The 20,324-nt window shown below is 39.8% G+C and overlaps 1 protein-coding gene across 2 annotated transcripts in view; it reads left to right on the plus strand.

The window, feature by feature from the left end:
* cep112 (centrosomal protein 112) overlaps positions 1-20,324 on the plus strand; it is a 531,702-nt gene that overhangs the window by 160,097 nt on the left and 351,281 nt on the right. For both annotated transcript variants that reach the window (XM_073026401.1, XM_073026402.1), the window contains exon 9: positions 9,925-10,011. In XM_073026401.1, coding sequence (XP_072882502.1) covers positions 9,925-10,011 — 87 coding nt within the window. The remainder of the gene's footprint in view (positions 1-9,924; positions 10,012-20,324) is intronic.

A 20,324-nucleotide genomic window follows, 5' to 3' on the forward strand; every position in this document is an offset into this window, starting at 1 on the left:
AAGGAGGAGGGATGAAGTAAAGACCTGGGAAGTTGATAGAAGAGGAGAGAAGGACATGGAAGAAGGAAAAGTAGGGAAGGAGTACCAGAGGGAGGTGATGGGCAGACAAGGAGATAAGGTGAGAGAGGGAAATGGGGATGGGGAATGGTGAAGGGGGGGGGCATTACCAGAAGTTCGAGAAATCAATGTTCATGCCATCAGGTTGGAGGCTACCCAGATGGAATATAAGGTGTTGTTCCTCTAACCTAAGTGTGGCCTCTTCATGACAGTGGAGGAGGCCATGGATAGACATATCGGAATGGGAAGTAGAATTAAAATGGGTGGTCACCGGGAGATCCCACTTTTTCTGGCATGTAGGTGCTTGGTGAAGCTATCTCCTAATCTATGTCGTGTCTCACCAATGTATAAGTGGCCACACTGGGAGCACCAGACACAGTATTATGACCCAAACAGACTCACAGGTGAAGTGTCGCCTCACCTGGAAGGACTGTTTGGGGCCCTGAATGGTAGTGAGGGAGGAAGTGTAGGGGCAGGTATAGTACTTGTTCCACTTTCAAGGATAAGTGCCAGGAGGGAGATCAGTGGGGAGGGACAAATGGACAAAGGAGTTGCATAAGGAGCGATCCCTGTAGAAGGGGGGGGGGGGGTGGAGATGTGCTTGGTGGTGGGATCCCGTTGTAAATAGATAGGTCACTTGCAGTTGACTATTCAACAGACCTCTGTTTCATTTGTACCTCTTTCACATTCAGAATCAACACAAACCTTTCTACAGTTGACATTTACATGTTGAAACAAGACTTGTAGAAGATGAAAAGGTTCAGAATTAGGTTTAATATCACTGGCATATGTTGTGAAATTTGTTGTTTTATGGTATCAGTTCATTGCAATACATAATAATAAATGCTGCAAATTACAATAAGAACCATAAATATAACATAATAAATTAAATGAGTTGTGCAAAAAGAGAGGGAAATACTGAGGTGGTGTTCATGGGTTCATTGTCCGTTCAGAAATCTGATAGTGGAGGAGGGGAAGAAGCTGTTGAGTGTGTGTCTTGAGACTCCTGTGCCACCTCCTTGATGGTAGCAATGAGAAGAAGGCATGTGCTGTATGGTGAGAGTCCTTAATGATGGTTGTCACCATTTTAGAGGTATTGCACTTCCAAGTTCAAGTTCAGATTTAACTTACATTCAAATATACACAAGAATACAGCCGAACGAAACAGCATCCTTCTGGGACCAAGGTACAAAATAGTACCAATAGTCTCACATAGTACAAGGCACATATGACTTATATAATTATGATAGCAGTAAAACATATCGTCACTAAATAAATAAATAATATAGCTCTGGTCATGGCCTGTCGATTGATGACACATGGGATGTTGTCCTGGAGCCCCATTTCTGCAAGAACAAGTATGCAACAGTTTCTCATCTCATGCTAGTGCAGCCACCTTCAATTCAATCTCTAGCCTCAATCAGAGTTGGTTTGGTTTGGATATGGTATAGTCAAGATAGCCATGTGAATCTAGGTTTAGAAAAGATGTTGGTAAACAGTTTGTCTCCAGAGATGGAGACAGAGATATAGCAAGAGGGGAGGGAGGTCAGTGATAAACTTGTAATAATCAAATTCAATAGTCATTGTTATAGCCACATCCTACAAGTCAGAAGCCTACTTTAAATTGGTATTATTTTTTATACTATTTGAAATACTGTATTATTCATGAATATAGATTGAAACCTGTACAAACTTGGCCAAACAGCTTTTGCACTGGACTTTGAGTTGACTCTTCTCAGCACTAACTTAAGTTTCAAAAGAAAATGGACTTGTCTGAACCAAGCCAGCCCTATTTTCCTGCAAGAAACCATGTGAAAGGAGAATGCTAAGTACTCAACGCAGGCCCTACCCATAAAAGAACAGGAAAAAATTCAACCAGCTCCTCCATGCCTCAGAGGTAGCCTGAATAGTTAAGGAAATATGTTTCTGAATATTTTGGAGATGATCAAAACGGTTAAAAAGAAATTCAAAGCAAAAAAATTTTTTAAACTGTCACACCAGAAACATCTTTACACACATTTAAACACTTTATAAATGCACACTCCGTGGCCACTTTATTAGGCAGACCTGGACACATGCTCGTTATTGCAAGTGTCTAATCAACCAATCTTGTGGCAGCAACACACACAAAATGCTGGTGGAATGCAGCAAGCCAGGCAGCATCTATAGGAAGAAGCACTGTCGACGTTTCGGACCAAGACCCTTGTGTTGCTTGAATTTCCAGCATCTGCAGATTTCCTCATGTTTGCTAATCTTGTGGCAGCAACTGAATGCATTAAAATATGCAGACATGGTCAAGAGATTCAGTAGTAGTTCAGACCAAATATCAGAATGGAAAAGAAACATGATCCAAATAATTTTGCTCGTAGAATGATTGTTGGTGCCAGATGGGGTGGCTTGAATATCTCAGAAACTGCTGATCTAGAATTTTCATGCACAGCAGTCTCTAGAGTTTATAGAGAATGGCGTAAAAGTATATATCCAGCGAACTGCTGTTCTTCTGTTCTTTGGGAAAAATGCAGTGTTATTGAGAGAGGTCAGAGAAGAATGGCCAGATTGGTTCAAGCTGACAAAAAGGTGACAGTAACTCAGATAACCACACATTACAACAATGGTTTGTGGAAGAGCATCTCTGGATGCACAGCATGTTGAACTTTGAAGTGGATGTGCTACAGCAGCAGAAGACCTTGAACATACAAAAATGTACTCAATGACTATTAGGTACCCCCTGTATCTAATAAGGAGGCCACTGAGTGTATGTTTAATAAAAAATACTTGTTACCAAGTCTTCCCAGCTATTTCTCACCATTGAAATCAAAGGGGAAGTGCTCCCTAATCTAGGCAAGTGAAGACTATCCTATTGCATTCCTAGCTTGGTCCTTAAAGATGGTGGAAAGACTTTGGGATGTTAGAAGGTGAGTGAGATGCCGCAGTTTTGAATATCTTTATTGTAGCCACTGGATTTATGTGACTGTTGTGTTCATTAGTGACAATGAAGCAAGTATTTGACCGGAGTGATGTAGGTGGTTAGATGCTTTCTTAGAGATATTACCTGGAATCAATGTTCCTTGCCACTCATCAGCACAAGCATGAATCGTCTCTAGGTCTTGCTGCATGAGGGAATGGATTGCTTCATTATCCAAGGAAGTGAACAAGGATTTGAATGTTATGCAGTTATAGACTACAAGAACATAAAATATAGGAACAGAATAAGGCCATTTGGTCTATCAAGTCTGCTCTGCCATTTCATCATGGCTGATCCTTTCAGCCCCAATCTCCTGCCTTCTCCCCATATCCTTTCATGCCCTGACCATTCAAGAATCTATCAACCTTTGCCTTAAATATACATCAAGACCTGGCCTCCACAGCTGCATGTGGCAAAGAATTCCACAGATTCACCACCGTCTGGCTTAAGAAATTCCTCCTCATTTCCGTTCTAAAAGGACACCATACTACTCTGAGGTTGTCCTGTCTGTTCTTAGATATTCCCATGACATCCTGCCCACATCCACTCTATCAAGTCCTTTCACCATTCGATCGGTTTCAGTGAGGTCACCCCCCACACCCCTATTCTTCAGAATGCTAGTGAATACAGGCCCAGAGCCATCAGGCGTTCTTCATATGATAAAGCCATTCAAGGAATCCTGAAATAATTATCTTGAACCTCCTTTGACCTCTTCAGCTTCAGCACAATGGGCATCAAAGAGCATCCTTACTTCTGAACTTTGATAAGAGGTAGGTAACAGAAAAAACAGCTAAAAGTAACTGGACCATGGACACTTCTCTCAGGAACTCCTGCAACGATGCTCTGATTCTGACTTTCACCGGTCATAAGAATACTCCTCTCTGTGAAGTGTGACTCTGGCCAGTGGACTGTTTTCTTCTTGATTTTTTTTAACTGATCCAATAGGGTCTCAACTGACTCATTTGTGGCTTTTATAACTCACTGGCTTTTGCACGCCAATGATGCATGACCCATCATATTAAAGCTGAAGCAATAACCAGTACTGAGTGAACAATATTAGGCCATGTGGTTGCCCTGTAGCAAGGCCTTTCCATGAAGAATTAATTTTGCTGTCTTTCACATACACTGGCTTGCACTGAGAATGCAACTCTATCTTCTATTGAGTGAAAATTCATTGCATTCCTTGATTTGTGCTGTTTGTAGTTTATATGCTTTCCAATTATTAATACCCAGCATATTAAAAAGTGGTGCCATTGTCAGATCTTCAGTGAGCTGCTCACAAACCAGCTTTGCAGCACCTGGTTCAACAATATCGTGATGTAGTAGATTCTTTCATTCAGTAGTGTAATCATTGGCTTCCGCAGCCCTTGAACCTGTGTGCTAAGTTTATAACTTTCTAAGATCTCTGAGGATTTGAATTAAAACCTAATTTTGTCAAATGGGGCCATCAACTGTCCTTATGAGGTGCTGCTAAATTAGCCGGAGTTGCTCAGGTGTTTAAATCTAATTCTACTAAAAGGGTCACTTATTCTTGCTCTTGAATGGTCTTGTTATTGCTGTCATTTATTGACTTGTCTATTTAACTGTAAGGTGAGGTGCTAAACAATTCACACAAACTTCAAGAGTTGCAAACAGGCGTGATTGTTTTTATAAAGTCCCCTCCGAGACTGGTCCTGGAAATTTCTGTAAACTGTGCTGCAGACCAGACATCACTTAAACATACGACTTGGTGCTTATAGCAGAAATTACCTTTTATAACCAATCTTACTGTGATTCTGTGTAATGTGATAAATTTCATGTCCTTTGCAAACGCAAATTCCATCAAGGGACAATTTAAAATACTGTACCTACTTATCCACAGGCTTTGAAGGGTTAAGAGTGTGGAATGCAAAAAGTTAGTGAATAACAGCAGGATAGTTAAAACAATAAATTGTGAATGTATAATGCCTTTTGAAATGAGTTCAGCTTAATAAAATCCTTCATCCATCTAAGCCAGTGATTGGCAACTGTGTAGAAGAATTAAAAACTTGAGTCCTCAGGTTGAAGGTGCTGAGAAAGAGAATGCAATTTATATGATTCAAGATTGTTTATTGTCTTTCCTTAGTACGTTAGTGTCAAGGAGAATGATATGATTGTTACTCCAGATCTGATGCAGCATAAAAAAAACACGAGAAAATCTGCAGACACTGGAAATTCAAGCAACACACACAAAATGCTGTGGGAACTTGGCCTGAAGAAGGGTCTCGGCCTAAAACGTCAACTATACTCTTTTCCATAGATACTACCTGGCCTGCTGAGTTCCTCTGGCATCTCGTGTGTATTGCTTTAAAAAACACAATAAGCCTGATAAACACAGTAGAGAAACAAAAAAAGCAGAAATATAAATATAAAAACACTTACAAAATACAATATATAAGTAACTGTTGAATGTAGCCATAAATATGTAAGATTAGCTTATATACACAGACTGATTGTAAATACAGGAGTATCTGAACATAAGGTGATTCTGTCAGGAGATGATAAAATGGCTGCTGTAGATGTAGTGGTAGTGGGGTGGGTGAGTGGGTGGAGGTGTCGATCAGCCTGCCAGCTTGGTGGAGATAACTTTTTGAGTTTGGTGGTCCTAGTGAGCCTCTTCCCTGATGAGAGTGGGACAGATGGTCCTTAAGAAGGGTGGGTGGGATCCTCACAATATTGGTGGCCTTTATTTGCTCCTTTCTGTATATATGTACTTGATAGGGGAAGGCAAGTCCTCTTTGCTGAGCAATTTGATCCTGGTTTAGAGAATCTGTAAATATGTTGCTTGAAAAGGTTTTTTTTGTGGAATTCCTTCAACTTAACATCAGGAAAGTAAATCCAAGAGGTGTATGTAACTTTAAGAGGAAAATTGAAAATATTCACAGATCTGAGGTGATGCCATCCATCAGTGTTTGTTGTTGCGTGCTGCACAACCTCCAATGACAGAATCTTTGTCCTCTTTGCACGCCTGTAAATTACTATATGATTCGTGTTGATGGAGCAGTATTTGGAGTAGATATATAGTACTTGTGGTGTATGTGTTAAATTCTTCCTTGCAAAGTGACAAAACCTGAAATATTTGTTCCTCAGTGTTATGTTAGTTATGTGAAGCAGAAGTTTATACTGTAGTTATTACAAAATAAGCATGACAACTTATGTATTTGTATTTGCTGACAGCTTCACTGCTTGAACTTGACACATTAGAAACAGCTGTATTTTTCTAATTTTGAAGTAGTTTCTTGTTGAATAATGGTACAAATTTTATTCATTAATAAATATTTAAGTCGTAAATTTGTTTTTAGATGTGATGTAGTCCTAATGACACTGAAATACAATATATAAATATTTCCAGGAATGCACATTAAATGCTGGAGGAACTCAGCAGTCAGGCAGCAATTATGGGGGGGGAAACCTTTTGGGCTGAGACTCTTCATCAGAAGCAGAGTAGTGGTAGTAGTAGTAATAATAATAAATACTTTATTGATCCCAAGTGGGAAATTATTTTGTTACAGCAGCAACATTTAAAATACACTTAGCAGTGTGCAGACTTAACTAATAATAAAATACAGAATAATAATATACACAATAATTTACCAATGTGCAATAATTTTCAATAATATGCAATAATAGTGTACGAAATAATAAAACAGACTCTTGTACTAAGATGTGTGTTTTCCTGTCGCACAGAGATGAACTGTTGTGTGTGCTTATTGCATTAGGTGGGAAAGATTTTCTGTAATGATCCTTGTGACAGCGAGTCTGATTGAGTCTGTTCTGCTGCTTATTCAGTAGGTCATGGAGAGGATGTGCCAGATTGTCTGTAATGGATAACAGTTTGTTTAGTGACCTCTCCACCACTAATTCAAAAGAGTCTGGGTTGTAGCCAAGGACGGGCCAGCCTTTTTGTTGTGCTTAGTCTCTTTGCATTATCAGCATAAAGGCCAACATAAAGCCGCAAAGGAGACTGAACTCACTAAAACAGAGTGAAATGAGGCAGATAGTTTTATTATTATCCATGTGCTATCTAGCTATACTATCTGACCTGTTGAATATTTTTGGAATTTTCTTTTTATCACAAATTTCTAACAATGGACTTTTACCTTTGGCTTTGACTGAAAAAATAAATGCTTTGTTTGATAAACAATGTCTTTGTTTTCTTTTCCAATTCTCATCATTATTGTTTTGCTGGTCAGGGATACTGTTAGATTCATCTAAAAGAAAGTTTTGAGATTTCAGCCTTCTTTTCAGATCCTTTAAGGGAAAGATCAGAAAAGCTTTATTCTTCAGGGATAAAGAGACACATCCTTGTGCCTTTAATTCACATCATTTTAATGCTTAAATTGTGTTCAGAGAAAAAGAGACTACTCAGAATTATAGAAATACCATGAAGTACATCAGCATTGAATGTTCATAATGCATAGATTCAATTGAACATCATGAGGAATAAATTATTCAATCAAGTCCTAGGTTATGAGTCCTTGCAATACAAAATATGCTTAATATGCCAAAGGCAAGTTACCTCTAATCTTAATTTTAGTAAGATTTCTTTTATTGAGAGTGAAATGACATCTATAATTTTTCAAGAAATTATTTTGAGCATGCCACTTGGTTCTTTGCCAAACTCTGAAAGGTAACTGCATTGAAAAATCCTGTTATAAAATGCTCACGCAGGTTATTTCAATGTGGAATGTTGATGTAAAAGAGATGCCAAAAAAAGTGTTAAGTTTTTATTAGCTTACCTGGACAGTGACCAGAGTTATATGTGTTGACACTAATGAATTACTTTAAGTTTCTAACAAGCTGGTTTGCACATTTCTGCCTTCATCACATTCCTTTCCTGGGGCAGATCAGACAGATGGTGGTTTTTTCTAGCATTTGCTGATAAAGCTTTGTTTATATTAGCAAGCCTGAAGTCATAAAAAGTGGATTCCTTCTAACCTACTATTTTATTTCAGGGTAGGGGATCTAGTTCCTCCCCCAAGCCCCAGACTTGGCATCTGTTCATTATCTTCCCTGACCCAGTCAGATTTAACTTCCTGAATGAATATATTTGATTTTATAAATACAGGTTTCTGTGATAAACATTTCCCCCATTATTTGTTTATCTTTCACTGAGCCTTTGTAGTCATCCAGCACAAACATTTTGGCCACTATAAACCTGAGGTATAATCATTTTCTGAGATGTCGCCTCTGGCCCAGAGGTGATCAGATAAGAGTAGACAAGCTAACAGCACTGATCGGTAGTTCAAAGCAGATGGAGCCTTAGGCATCAGATAACGAGGAGTCTATAAGCATAATGTTGTATTATAGAGTAGGAAATTAAACAGATGAAATAGATCATGATTTTTAAATACATGCAACACAGATATATCTGGAATTGGTAGCAAGGATAACATTAAGTACTGTATGATCATAACAAAAAAAATCATCTGCCATAAATTGCTTGCAATTAACATTATTTGCAGCCAGGCTAGAAAATTAAATTGGCAACACATCAGCTAAAGAGTAATAAATCAAGCTGATCAAATTAGTTTTTGCTAGAGGAAAATGGGGAATTTATCACACAGAGGGTCTTTGTGATGGAACAAGCCAAGGGCAAGTTTGCCACATGAGATGAATAATCCTCAGGAAAGCAGCACTGCAGCTGATGCATTCTTTATGTTGCTTTTTGGTCAGCTGACCTTATAATGGTTCATATGGTGAAGTGCTACCTCTGCACAATCAATTCTCAGGAGACACAAGAATCTGGAGCAACAAACAATCTGCTGGAGGAACTCAGCAGGCCGAGCAGCATCTATGGGAGGGTGGAATGGTGTTTCAGGTCAAAATGTTTTCCAGTAGATCGCTTGTTGTCAATGAATCCTTAGTACTTGGCAAAGAGCAGTGTGTGGTATTCCAACATTTGGGCTGCCCTGTGGTTGCTTTGTTTCTCTGTATCTATGTACATAAAGGACTCTAAGTAAGATAGCAAATTCTTCATTGGCTATGATTAAAACTGCTATGAAATCCCTTCATCAAAGCTCCAATATCATTGTTCTCCAGGTTGTCTACTTTCTCCATAGTTCCACACTTTAGAAGAGTCTATCTATTTCACTTCAGAAGGTGCTGTTGAATCTGCTTCCACAATCTTTCAGGCAGTACACTCTAGTGCATCATGAATCAGTGTGTAATGGTAGCTTCTCCCACCACCTCCATTTGTCCATTATCTTCAATCTGGCACCTTCTGACAACAACAATACTCTTTCTATTCATACCTCTCAACAATCCCAGTTTCTGGAATTATTTTCAGTGTTAATCAGACTAATTCATTGTACTATTTATAGTATTAATCACAATTATATTAAGGTACAGTGGCACAGCAATTAACCTACTGGACTGCTGTCCTGCCTACAGGATTATTGATAAGGAAAAGCAAGTTCAGGTTCCAAGATTGCATTGAAAGATTTAAAATCAAGTAATTTATTTATTTGGGTAACAGGTCCTTCTGGCCCATTGAGTCCATGCTGCCCTGTTACACTCATGTGACCAGTTAACCTACTAATCCATGCTTCTTTAGAATGTGGGAGGAAACTGGAGCTCTCGGAGGAAACCCATGTGATCATGGAGAGAACGTACAAATTCCTTACATACAGTTGCAGAATTAAACCTGGGTCATTGGCGCTATAATAGTAGCGTTACACTAACTACCACATTACCATCCTGTCCTCTGCTTCCTCATAATAATTGTACCATCAAAGCATAATTTTTTAAGATATGGCTTTGTATGGAAATAATGGGATATACTGCAACATTACCATTGGTTATTTTACACATTCTTTCTGTTTCAAGGAGAATAGGAAATGAGTTGAATAACCCTGCTTATTTAATTATTTTAATGAAAATAGATTGAGATGAAGTCAAAGATGCTGGAAGCAAAGTTCCACGAGGAAAAGCTGAAACTGCAGCAAAAGCATGATGCAGATGTGCAGAAGGTAAAACAGGTTTTTTTTCCATCAAATTTCCTATTGTGGGATGTTACCAGAATAATATTTCATTGTCTGATTGGAGAGGAGAGCACTGTGTGTCTATTTGTTCTGTGGAACTTTCTGAGTGAACAAAACAAAAATTCTGAATATTGAAGGGTTGATAGATGGAAGTTCCAACGTGGCAGTCTTGCTGCCTCAGTAAAGCAGCAGCATAATTAATGATCCCACCCACCCCAGGCATTCTCTCTTCTCCCTTCTCCCATCAGGCAGAATATAATAAAACCTGAAAGCACATACTAGCAGGTTCATGACAGCTTCTACCACTATTAAATTGTTTTCTAATAAAATAAAATGGACTCTTGATTTCACAATATCTTGTAATGATCTTACCTCCACTGCATCTTCTCTGTAGCTGTTACACTTTAATTTACATCCTTCCTATAATGTGGAGAAGTCTTTGAGGTACCGCCCAAGTGTTTCAACTTAGAAAGAAATGATCAGAAAATTCTTCCTTCAACTTGAGTAGTTTTCTTTTGGAATTATGTCAGTTGGTACATCACAATGCAACAGAATGCAACTATGAACTTAGAATTTCAGTGCTTTCTTTCTGACAGGAATGCTGCTACTATTTTGGTCCATCATGTCAAATAACAATTGTCTCATTTTAAAAGAGACTTTAGCACTGGTTGTTGAGCCCACCCTCCACTCTGCTCTTGCAATTTTACCAATGTAAAAAGATGTTCTTACATTAGGCCACCAAGAATTGCCATTTCACAGGGCTGTGAGGATGTATGTGTGTGGGTAGATGAACTCTATCATTTGCTTTCCAGACAATTTTTCGATCCCATAACAGCCGGGATTGGTTCATTGCTGAAACCATTATTCTAGCCAACATGAAAGATGAAGTGAGCTGGAACTGATTGCTTTAGGAGATTGTAGTCTACAATTAATGAAACACAGGTGATATTTTTCAGAATGGGTCAAGTACTTTACATTTCAGGTATTTCTGTGCAGGGTCACATGTTTTTAATTCATAAATGTTGGGCTTAATTTCACTTCACTGTGAAAAAAGAACTTTCCTTTTGGATTAATCTGCAGGAGATCTGAAACTTACAATAAGGGTAAAAATCAATGAAGCCCAAGGGAGGGTAACCATAATTAAATTACCTTGTGATTGATCTTGATCGAGTGAGAAAGAGAGAGTATTTCAAGAATTGAGAATAGGAGAAGGAAGAAAACCAGGTTTATCAGTTAATAACTTTGTTTCAGATTGATTCAAAAATATCCTTGCTTCTATTAAGACTTAGGCTGCTGCTTCACTCTATAACTTATTCTTTTCTGAAGATGTAGGGTGCCAAGTCCTGTTTATTTTATCATCTATGCATTTTTTGGATCTGGGCAATGCGAGCAACGTTAGCATTTATTCCTTGTCCCTTATTGCCCTTCAGAAAGGTGAGAGTGAGGCATAGAAGCATAGAAAATTGCAGCACAGTAACAGGCCCTTTGGCTCATCTAGTCCATGCTGAACTATTTAAACTGCCTGCTCCCATTGACCTGCACCCAGACCATAGCCCTCCATACCCCTACCATACGTCGTCAATGCTTCTCCCTATAGATGCTGCCTGGCCTGCTGCGTTCCACCAGCAATTTGAGTGTATTGCTCAGTAAAAAAATCTTGCTTAATACTCCAAATTAGGCCTCACCAATGTCTTATACAACTTCAACATAACATTCGATCTCCTGCACTCAATACTGTGATTCATGAAGCCAACATGCTAAAAACTTTCTTTATGACTCTCTCTACCAGCCTCCACCACTTCCAATAAATTATGGACCTGTATTCCCAAATCCCCTTGTTCTACCACACTCCTCAGTGCCCTGCCATTCACTTTGTAAGATCTACCCTGCTTTGTCCAATCGAAGGCAACACCTCACACTTGTCTGTATTAAATTCCATCTGTCATTTTCAACCCATTTTTCCAGCTTGTCCAGACCCCTCTGCAAGCTCGGATAGTCTTTCTTGCTGTCCACTACGTACCCAATCTTGATGTCATCTGCAAATTTGCTGATCCAGTTAACCATATTGTCATCCAGATCATTGATATAGATGACAAACATCAATGAACGCAGCACTGATCTCTACGGCACTGCGAGTGACTGAAACTTCTTGACCAACCTCCTGTGCAGGACCTTGTCAAAAGCCTTGCTAAAGTCTATGTAGACAACTTCCATTGCCTTGCCTTCATCAACTTTCCCAGTAATTTCCTTGAAAAACTCTTTTAAACTAGCTATACATGACTTACCACGCACAAAGCCATATTGATGCTCCCTAATCAATCCCTGTCTATCCAAATACTAATATATCCAGTCCCTTAGAACACCTTCCAATAACTTTCCCACTACTGATGTCGGGCTCACCAGCCTATAATTTCCTAATGTATTTTCAGAGCCTTTCTTAAACAGCAGAACAACATTAGGTATTCTCCAATCGTCTGGTACCTCACCGGTCACTAAAGATGATTTAAATACCATTCTTCGTCCCTGCATTTTCTGCATTTTTCTCCCTCAAGATCTGAGGGAACACCTTATTAGACCCTGGGGATTTATCCACCCTAAATTTCCTCAGGATAGCAAACATCTCCTCCTCTGTAATCTGTGTAGGGTTTATGACCTTGCAGCTGTTTTGCCTCACTTCTGTAGACTCTGTCCTTCTGAGTAAATATAGATGCAAAATATCCATGTATGATCTCCCCATCTATTTTGGCTCCATGCATAGATTACCACTCTGACTTTCTAGAGGACTAATTTTGACCCTTGCAATCCTTTTGCTCTTAACATATCTGTAGAATCCCTTACGTTATCTACTAGGGAAGTTTCATGCCTTCTTTTAGTCTGCCTGATTTGTTTCTTAAGAATTCTCTTGCATTTCTTATACTCCATACAAACCACTTTGTGCCTACCTGCCTGTACCTGCTATGCCCCTTCCTTTTCTTTCAAAACTAGCCCCTCAATATCTCTTGAAAACCAAGGTTCCCTAAACCTGTTATCTTTACCTTTTATTCTGACAAGCACGTACAAGCATTGTACTCTCAAAATTTCACTTTTGAAGGCCTCCCATTTACCCAGTACACCATTACTCAGAAAACAGTCTGATCCAATCCACTCTTGCCAGATCCTTTCAGATTCAGATTCAGTTTATTGTCATTTAGAAACCACAAATGCAATGCAGTTAAAAAATGAGACAGCGTTCCCCCAGAATGATATCACAAAAGCATATGACAAAACAGACTACACCAGAAAATCCACGTAACATTTGGCAATCCCCAATCCAGAGTCCGGAGACAATAGACAATAGACAGTAGGTGCAGGAGTAGGCCATTTGGCCCTTCTAGCCAGCACTGCCATTCACTGTGATCATGGCTGATCATACACAATCAGTACCCTGTTCCTGCCCTCTCCCCATATCCCTTGACCCTGCTATCTATAAGAGCTCTATCTAACTCTCTCTTGAATGCATCCAGAGACTTGGCCTCCACTGCCTTCTGCGGCAGAGCATTCCACATATCCACCACTCTCTGGGTGAAAAGGTTTTTCCGCATCTGTGTTCTAAATGGCCTACCCCTTATTCTTAAACTGTGGCCTCTAGTTCTGGACTCACCCATCAGCGGGAACATGCTTCCTGCCTCCAGCGTGTCCAATCCCTTAATAATCTTATATGTTTCAATCAGATCCCCTCTCATCCTTCTAAATTCCAGTGTATACAAGCCCAGTTGCTCCAATCTTTCAACATATGACAGTCCCGCCATTTCGGGAATTAACCTTGTGAACCTACGCTGCTGCGTATTAATATCGCGCTACCGTCTAGCGCGTTCCCCGGAAAGGAGCTCCAAATCCACCAGACAAAAACAAGACCAAAAACTAAAGCTACAAGACCTGCACAAAACCACATAATTACAACATATAGTTACAACAGTGCAAACAATAGCATAATTGATAAAAAACAGACTATGGGCACAGTAAAAATAGTCCAAGATGTTAAAGGACTGTAAGTTCAAAAGAAATCACCACAGTTTCCACAAGTCCCCAGGGTCCCGACAGACTCGCCATCCCACGCCGGCAGCAGAAGGGAATACCCCCGCTATGGACTTCCAAGGCGCCGCCTGACTCAGCCTCGCAGGCGCAGCACACAATGGAAGCTCCGTCAAAACCAGCCTCGCAGACGCAGCACACACTGAAAGCGACCTGAGTCTGTTGAAAGGACTCCGAGTCCGTCGAACCTCTGAGCCGACAACCATCCCGTCCAGCACAGCTTCTCCAAGCACCATCCTCTGCCGAGTGTATTAAGACAGCCCTGCCAACGGCCATCGGCAACGCGACCCCAAGGACTGGGGGCCTGTTCTTCCCAGCAGAGTCCCGGACCTCACAGCAGCAGCAGCAATGAAGAAGGTCTTCCTGGAATTTCCTGATGTTTCTCCGTGCTCCCACGTCCCACGTCCGTTTTCAATCGAACAGATAATCAGCTCCAGAGTGGCCGCTGCAAGCTGCGTCACACCGCCATCTTGGATCTATTTGATACCATCAAAATTGGCCTTCCTCCAATTTAAAATCTCAACCTGTGGACCATATCTTCCTTTTTCTATAGTTACTTTGAAACTAGTGGCATTATGATCACTAGATGCAAAGGGCTCCCCTATACAAACATCTGTGAGCTGTCTTCTTGGATAGTTGCAGGTCTCTGAGTGAAGAAACTCCTTCAGTGCTGCTGGCAGGAGCTTCAGAATTTGGCTTCAGTGATGTTGAAGCAGTGGTTACATATGTCCACATTGTGGATGGTAGTGAATCGCAGAGGTTCTCTACTTTGAAGAGTTATGGAGACTAGATCACTGGAGAATTCATAGGATAACTGGATCCTTGACTTCCCCATCAGAAGACCACAGTCAGTGTGAATTGGACATCACATCTCCTCCTTGCTGATAATCAACACAATCAGAGATGCGTGTGTAATGCCCTGGTTAAGATTTCTATTGCTGTGCTGTGAGATATTTTAATTTAGCAGTTTTCTGTAAAAGCAGTATGTCCTGCTATAAGAGTGTTTTGGTTTCAGCTAAAGATTAGGAGCCAAGTTGTCCACTTAGGAATGTTGTGTCAGCCAATCGGGAAGGTAGAATGGAGAGAAGGTTCTAGAGAGAGCTGGATGGTGAGAGATTTCTGATGAACAGAGTCAAGTTCATGGTCTTCTGGCTGGCAATGCAGAGAGGAGAGGATCAGGGAAGACACCCAGAGGGTCCTTAATACGAGGAGTGCTTTGCAAGATGGAGTACAAGAGGGAAGTTCTGCCTGTGATTGGTGATGAGAATTCAGCACCATGAGTAAAGCAGTACAGAAATGAGCTACAATATTTATGTGCACATCTAGACTGGTTTAACTAATAGATCCTTTTTTTCCCCTTTTTCCTATTAACCGTTTGATAAAACAGAAGTTGGTAAATATACTTCCTTTATAATTTTATGCTGGCGTATGATCTGTTATTTCTTGGCAACTGGTTACTGTATGGGAAGTATTTACACAGCATTTGCTCAAATCAAGGTTCCTTTAACCGTAATTCTCACCGTTCCTGTTTGGTTGGACTCCAGATCATACTGACCCCAGACGTATATTGTTTAGAAAGGTGGCCTGCCCACTGCTGAGTCACACAGCAGAGATAGCGAATGAGCCAAGCTAGCATATGAGCTTTGATGAGTGGGTCACACGTGCTTAGCCTGTTGTTCTGCACTCTCTACACTAATGACTGTGTGGCCATCTATAAATTTGCTCTGACACAACTGTTGTAGTCAGAATCTCAGATAGTGATGAGGAGGCATGCAGAAGTGAGATAGGTCAGCTAGTTGAATGGTGTAGCAACAACCACCTTCAAAGCTCAAATTTTATTATCAAAGTACATATATGCCACCAAGTACAACCCTGAGATTCATTTTCTTATGACCATACTCAGCAAATCTATAGAATTGTAACGATAACAGGATCAATGGAAGATTAACTAGAGTGCAAAAGACAACAAGCTGCAAATGCAGATCTAAATAAATAGCACAAAATAACGAGAAGATGAGATAGAGTCCTTAAATGTAAGATCATTGGCTAAGGGATAATTTCAATGATGGGACAAGTGAGTATAATTATCCCCTTGTATTCAAAAACTTGATGGGTGAGCAGTTGTAACTATTTATGAACCTGGTGGTGTGAGTTCTGAGGCTTTGTACCTTTTATCTGATGATAGCAGCGAGAAACGAATGTGGCCTGGGTGTTGAGGATTTGTGATGATGGATACTGCTTTTCTATGACAGCGTTTCACATAGATGTGCTCAATGGATGGGAGGGATTTACCCATGATGTACGAGACAGAATCCACTACCTTTTGTAGGATTTTCCATTCAAAGGCACTGGTGTTTCCTTATCAGGCCATGAGGCAGCTAGTCAATACACACTCTACTACACATCTATAGAAATATGTCGAAGTTTTGGATGTCATGTCGAATCTCCGCAGACTCCTAAGGAAAGAGAGGCACTGCCTTTCTTATCCTTCGCAATTTTTTGTTCTCTTTTATTGAATTATTTATTTGTTTTTTGATATCTATTGTAATTCATAGCATTTTTTATTTATTACACTGTACTACTGCCACAAACCAAGAAATTTCACAACATACAATACTGTGACAAAGTCTTGGGCACGTATATATAGATAGAGTGCCTAGAACTTTTGCACAATATTGTCGTAAATTTTATATATTGTACTGTACTGCTGCACAAAAAAACAAACATACACTTACACATACACATGATGCATGTGAGTGATAATAAACCTGTGGCTGATATGGGTCTCTATTGTGGACTGAGAGTGGGAAGAGAATTGGGAGAGGAGAATTATAGTTGGGAAAAGAGGAAGGGAAAGGGGAGGAAGTAGGAAGCATCAGAGAGACACTCTTTAATGACTAATAAACCAATTGTTTGGAATCAAATGTCCTTGTTTGGTGTCTCAGGCCTGTGTATATCTGTACCCGTGCCACACCCCGCCCCCCGCCCCCAGCAATCCTTCACTGCTATCTGTCCCACACCCCTCCCGCGGCGCACCACCCTCACTATTCCCAACATCCTTTGCTCCTGCCAGATTTAAGACTTTTGCACAGTACTGTATGTCAGTGATAATAAACTGATTCTGATATATTTTTGAAAGTTCAGGCAATTGTGTCTTATGTGCAACTAGTAGAGAAGGGGAGTTGAGTCCTTGAGTAGATCAGCTGCAATTGTAATTAAATGGCAGGACAGGCTGAAGGGGCTCGGTGGCCTGTTACTGCTCTCACTTTCTAATAATTTTATGTGAATCAGAGAAGAACATACAGGTATTGGTGTTTGGGTACCCTTGAAGCTGTTGTCTTTCTTGTTGGTAGAAACTGTAGGTTTGGCAAGTTGCTGTCAGTAATCAGTCTGAAATCCATTTTACAGATGGTACACATGGTAACTGACATAGCTCATAACAAACAAACACATGGTAACTACCGTGCATCAGTGTTGGAAGCAATAAGTAATGAGAAGGGTTGTTGGAAAGCAAAAATTTGCAGAGGCTGGAAGACATAAATATATTCACAGGGAAAAATGCTGGAAACACTTAGCATATAAGAAGGGCGAAACAGAATTAATATTTTAGACCGTTCATGAGACCTGAGAAAACAAACGTAAGTAAGAGCAAAGGGAATTGTCTTTGACAGAGTGTGACCAACATTGTTCAGGTTGACACAATTGTTTTTGATGGTGTTTATGAGTAGAACTATTTGCTGAAGTCACCAATCACATTTTTACAATTGTTTTATTTCTGTTTCAATGCAAGTTCTAATTTCTTTGTTAATTGTATCTAATCTGTATGCAGTGAACAGAATAACAGTGTAATTAATTATGATATAATTATGTAGGGAGTGAAAACGTATATAAAAACCTCTGCATAGAACCAGGAGAAATAGATGTGAGCTTAAGTGATTCAAGATGGGCAATATTGGTTGCAGAGAACTGTGTGACAATGAATCTTAGGCTTTGGAGAATGTACAGCATTTTGGATTCATTCTGAAATAAGAGGATTGTTTGTAGGCAGGAACAACTCAGGAACATGGAAACTAACCTTACACACAGATTTACAACTGTTGCTTGTCTGGGAAAAAGGCCACCACTGACCTGTTGCACTTCATGTTTCCATTTGATGATTTCATTATCTATGGAAATATAAAAATAGTGCAGAATTCACACAGCTCATATTAAATGTAAAAAGATCAAAAAAGCTACAGATGCTGAAAATCTGAAACAAAAACAAAAGATTTTGGGAAGAATCAGCAAGTCAAAGCAGAATCTCTGGAATGAGAAGCTGTTAATGATTCAGATCTTTTGATGAAGAGTACCAGATCCAAAGGATTAATAGTATTTTAAATATATTTAGTCATTTGTGATTGTAGTCCAAAATGTGCTGCAATATCTTTGTAACCACAGACAAATTTTAATAATCATAGCTCATGCAATGCAAGCAAGTTGTTTGGACTCTTAGAACCGGCTGTAAATATCAAGGTTTGTTGAAGAAGCAACTTGAGTCCTTGTGATTAGGACCTCTTCCTGTTGTAACTGCTGTGTTAGTGGATTTTTCTGTCATTCACTATGCAACTTCAAAGGCTATTCAAAATGAAGAGCAATTCTCCAATTTTTGATGGGGTTAGTCATGTTTTCTGAATTTCTGACATGAAACAAAAAGTCATTGCCATTCTCATTAAAGGATCAAATTTCATAAGCTTGCATGCAGCTATTACTAGTCACAGAGCAAGTAATGTCTGTTGGCATTGAATAAAATTTTTCATTATACTTAGAGTGAACTATAAAATAGAGTAGATGGGGAAATATATAATAAGCTCAGATGTTGTTTTATGTTTCCATTATTTTCTCTTTCATTTTAGTTGTTTGTGGGGACCATCCCAGTGCTCTGGCAGTTTTGATGATCCTCCATGTCTGCTGCTCCTTCCTCAGTTTGCAACAGAGTAACTTAAAAGTGTGCTTTCTGACTTTATTCTCTTGCTTCTCCACTTGTATTTTGTTCTGACTTGTACATTTCTTCTAAATAGTTCAATACAAACAGACCCTGAGTTACGAATGTCCAATTTACGAACAACTTGTACTTAAGAACGGCCTGCCATAAAGCCTATTGTATTAAAAATCTGTTGGCGTCCGCCATTTTAAGTTGGACACGTTGCCACTAACGCTGTGTGGATGTGTAACTTTGTATTTGGCTTAAATTTTTGTTAGCAAGATTCACCCTGACCCCTCTTTTCCAGTCAGCTCTGCCCCCACATGTCCGATTTAACCTGTCTCACTGCAGGTGGACTTTAGGACCCAGGGAAGCTCAGGACCCGCCGCCCGCGGCTGCTGCTGAATCTGCAGTGTTTCTGTTCCATTGACGGAAAACAATCACGATTGAAAATAAATTGGAAATAATAAAGCGATCAGAAAGAAGTGCAACACCATCGGTCATTGGAAAAGCATTAGGCTACAGTTGGTCAACAATCGAAACAATTTTAAAGGATAAAGTGAGAATAATGGAATATGTGAAAGGCTGCCCTGATGAAAGCTACAAGTATTACTAAGCAATGCAGTGGTTTAATTATTGAAATACATACATTTCTGAAGTGTTTTATATGCATAGAAAGGTAAAATATAGACTATATACAAAGACAAACATTTGACTAACTGACGCTGAATAATACCAGATGTACTTGTTCTGACTTATGTACAAATCTGACTTAAAGACGGACTCAGGAACGGAACTCGTTCGTAACCCGGGGACTGCCTATAAAAGCCATATTTTGTGAACTTTATACAATGTAATCACAGGAAATTTGAGGCGAATCAGGGCGGATAAATCCCTACAGCCTGATGAGGTGTCCCCTTCGACCTTATAGGAGGTTAGTGCAGAAATTGCAGGGGCCCTGGCAGAGATATTTAAAACATCGTTAGCCATGGATGAGGGCCAGGGGACTAGAGGATAGCTAATTTATTCTGTTGTTTAAGAAAGGCTATAAGAATAAGCCAGGAATTTGGGCCAGTGAGCTTGACACCAGTCATGGATAAATTATTCAACATGCTGGAGGACCTCAGCAGGTCGGGCAGCATCCATGGAAACGAACAGTCAACATTTTGGGCAGAGACCCTTCATGAGGACCGATGAGGGAGGGGACAGGGGCCCTATAAAGAAGCTGGGGGAAGATGGGAAGGAGAAGGCTGGTAGGTACCAGGTGAAA

The sequence above is a fragment of the Hemitrygon akajei genome, chromosome 22 (genome assembly GCF_048418815.1).
Source record: "Hemitrygon akajei chromosome 22, sHemAka1.3, whole genome shotgun sequence".
NCBI lineage: Eukaryota > Metazoa > Chordata > Chondrichthyes > Myliobatiformes > Dasyatidae > Hemitrygon > Hemitrygon akajei.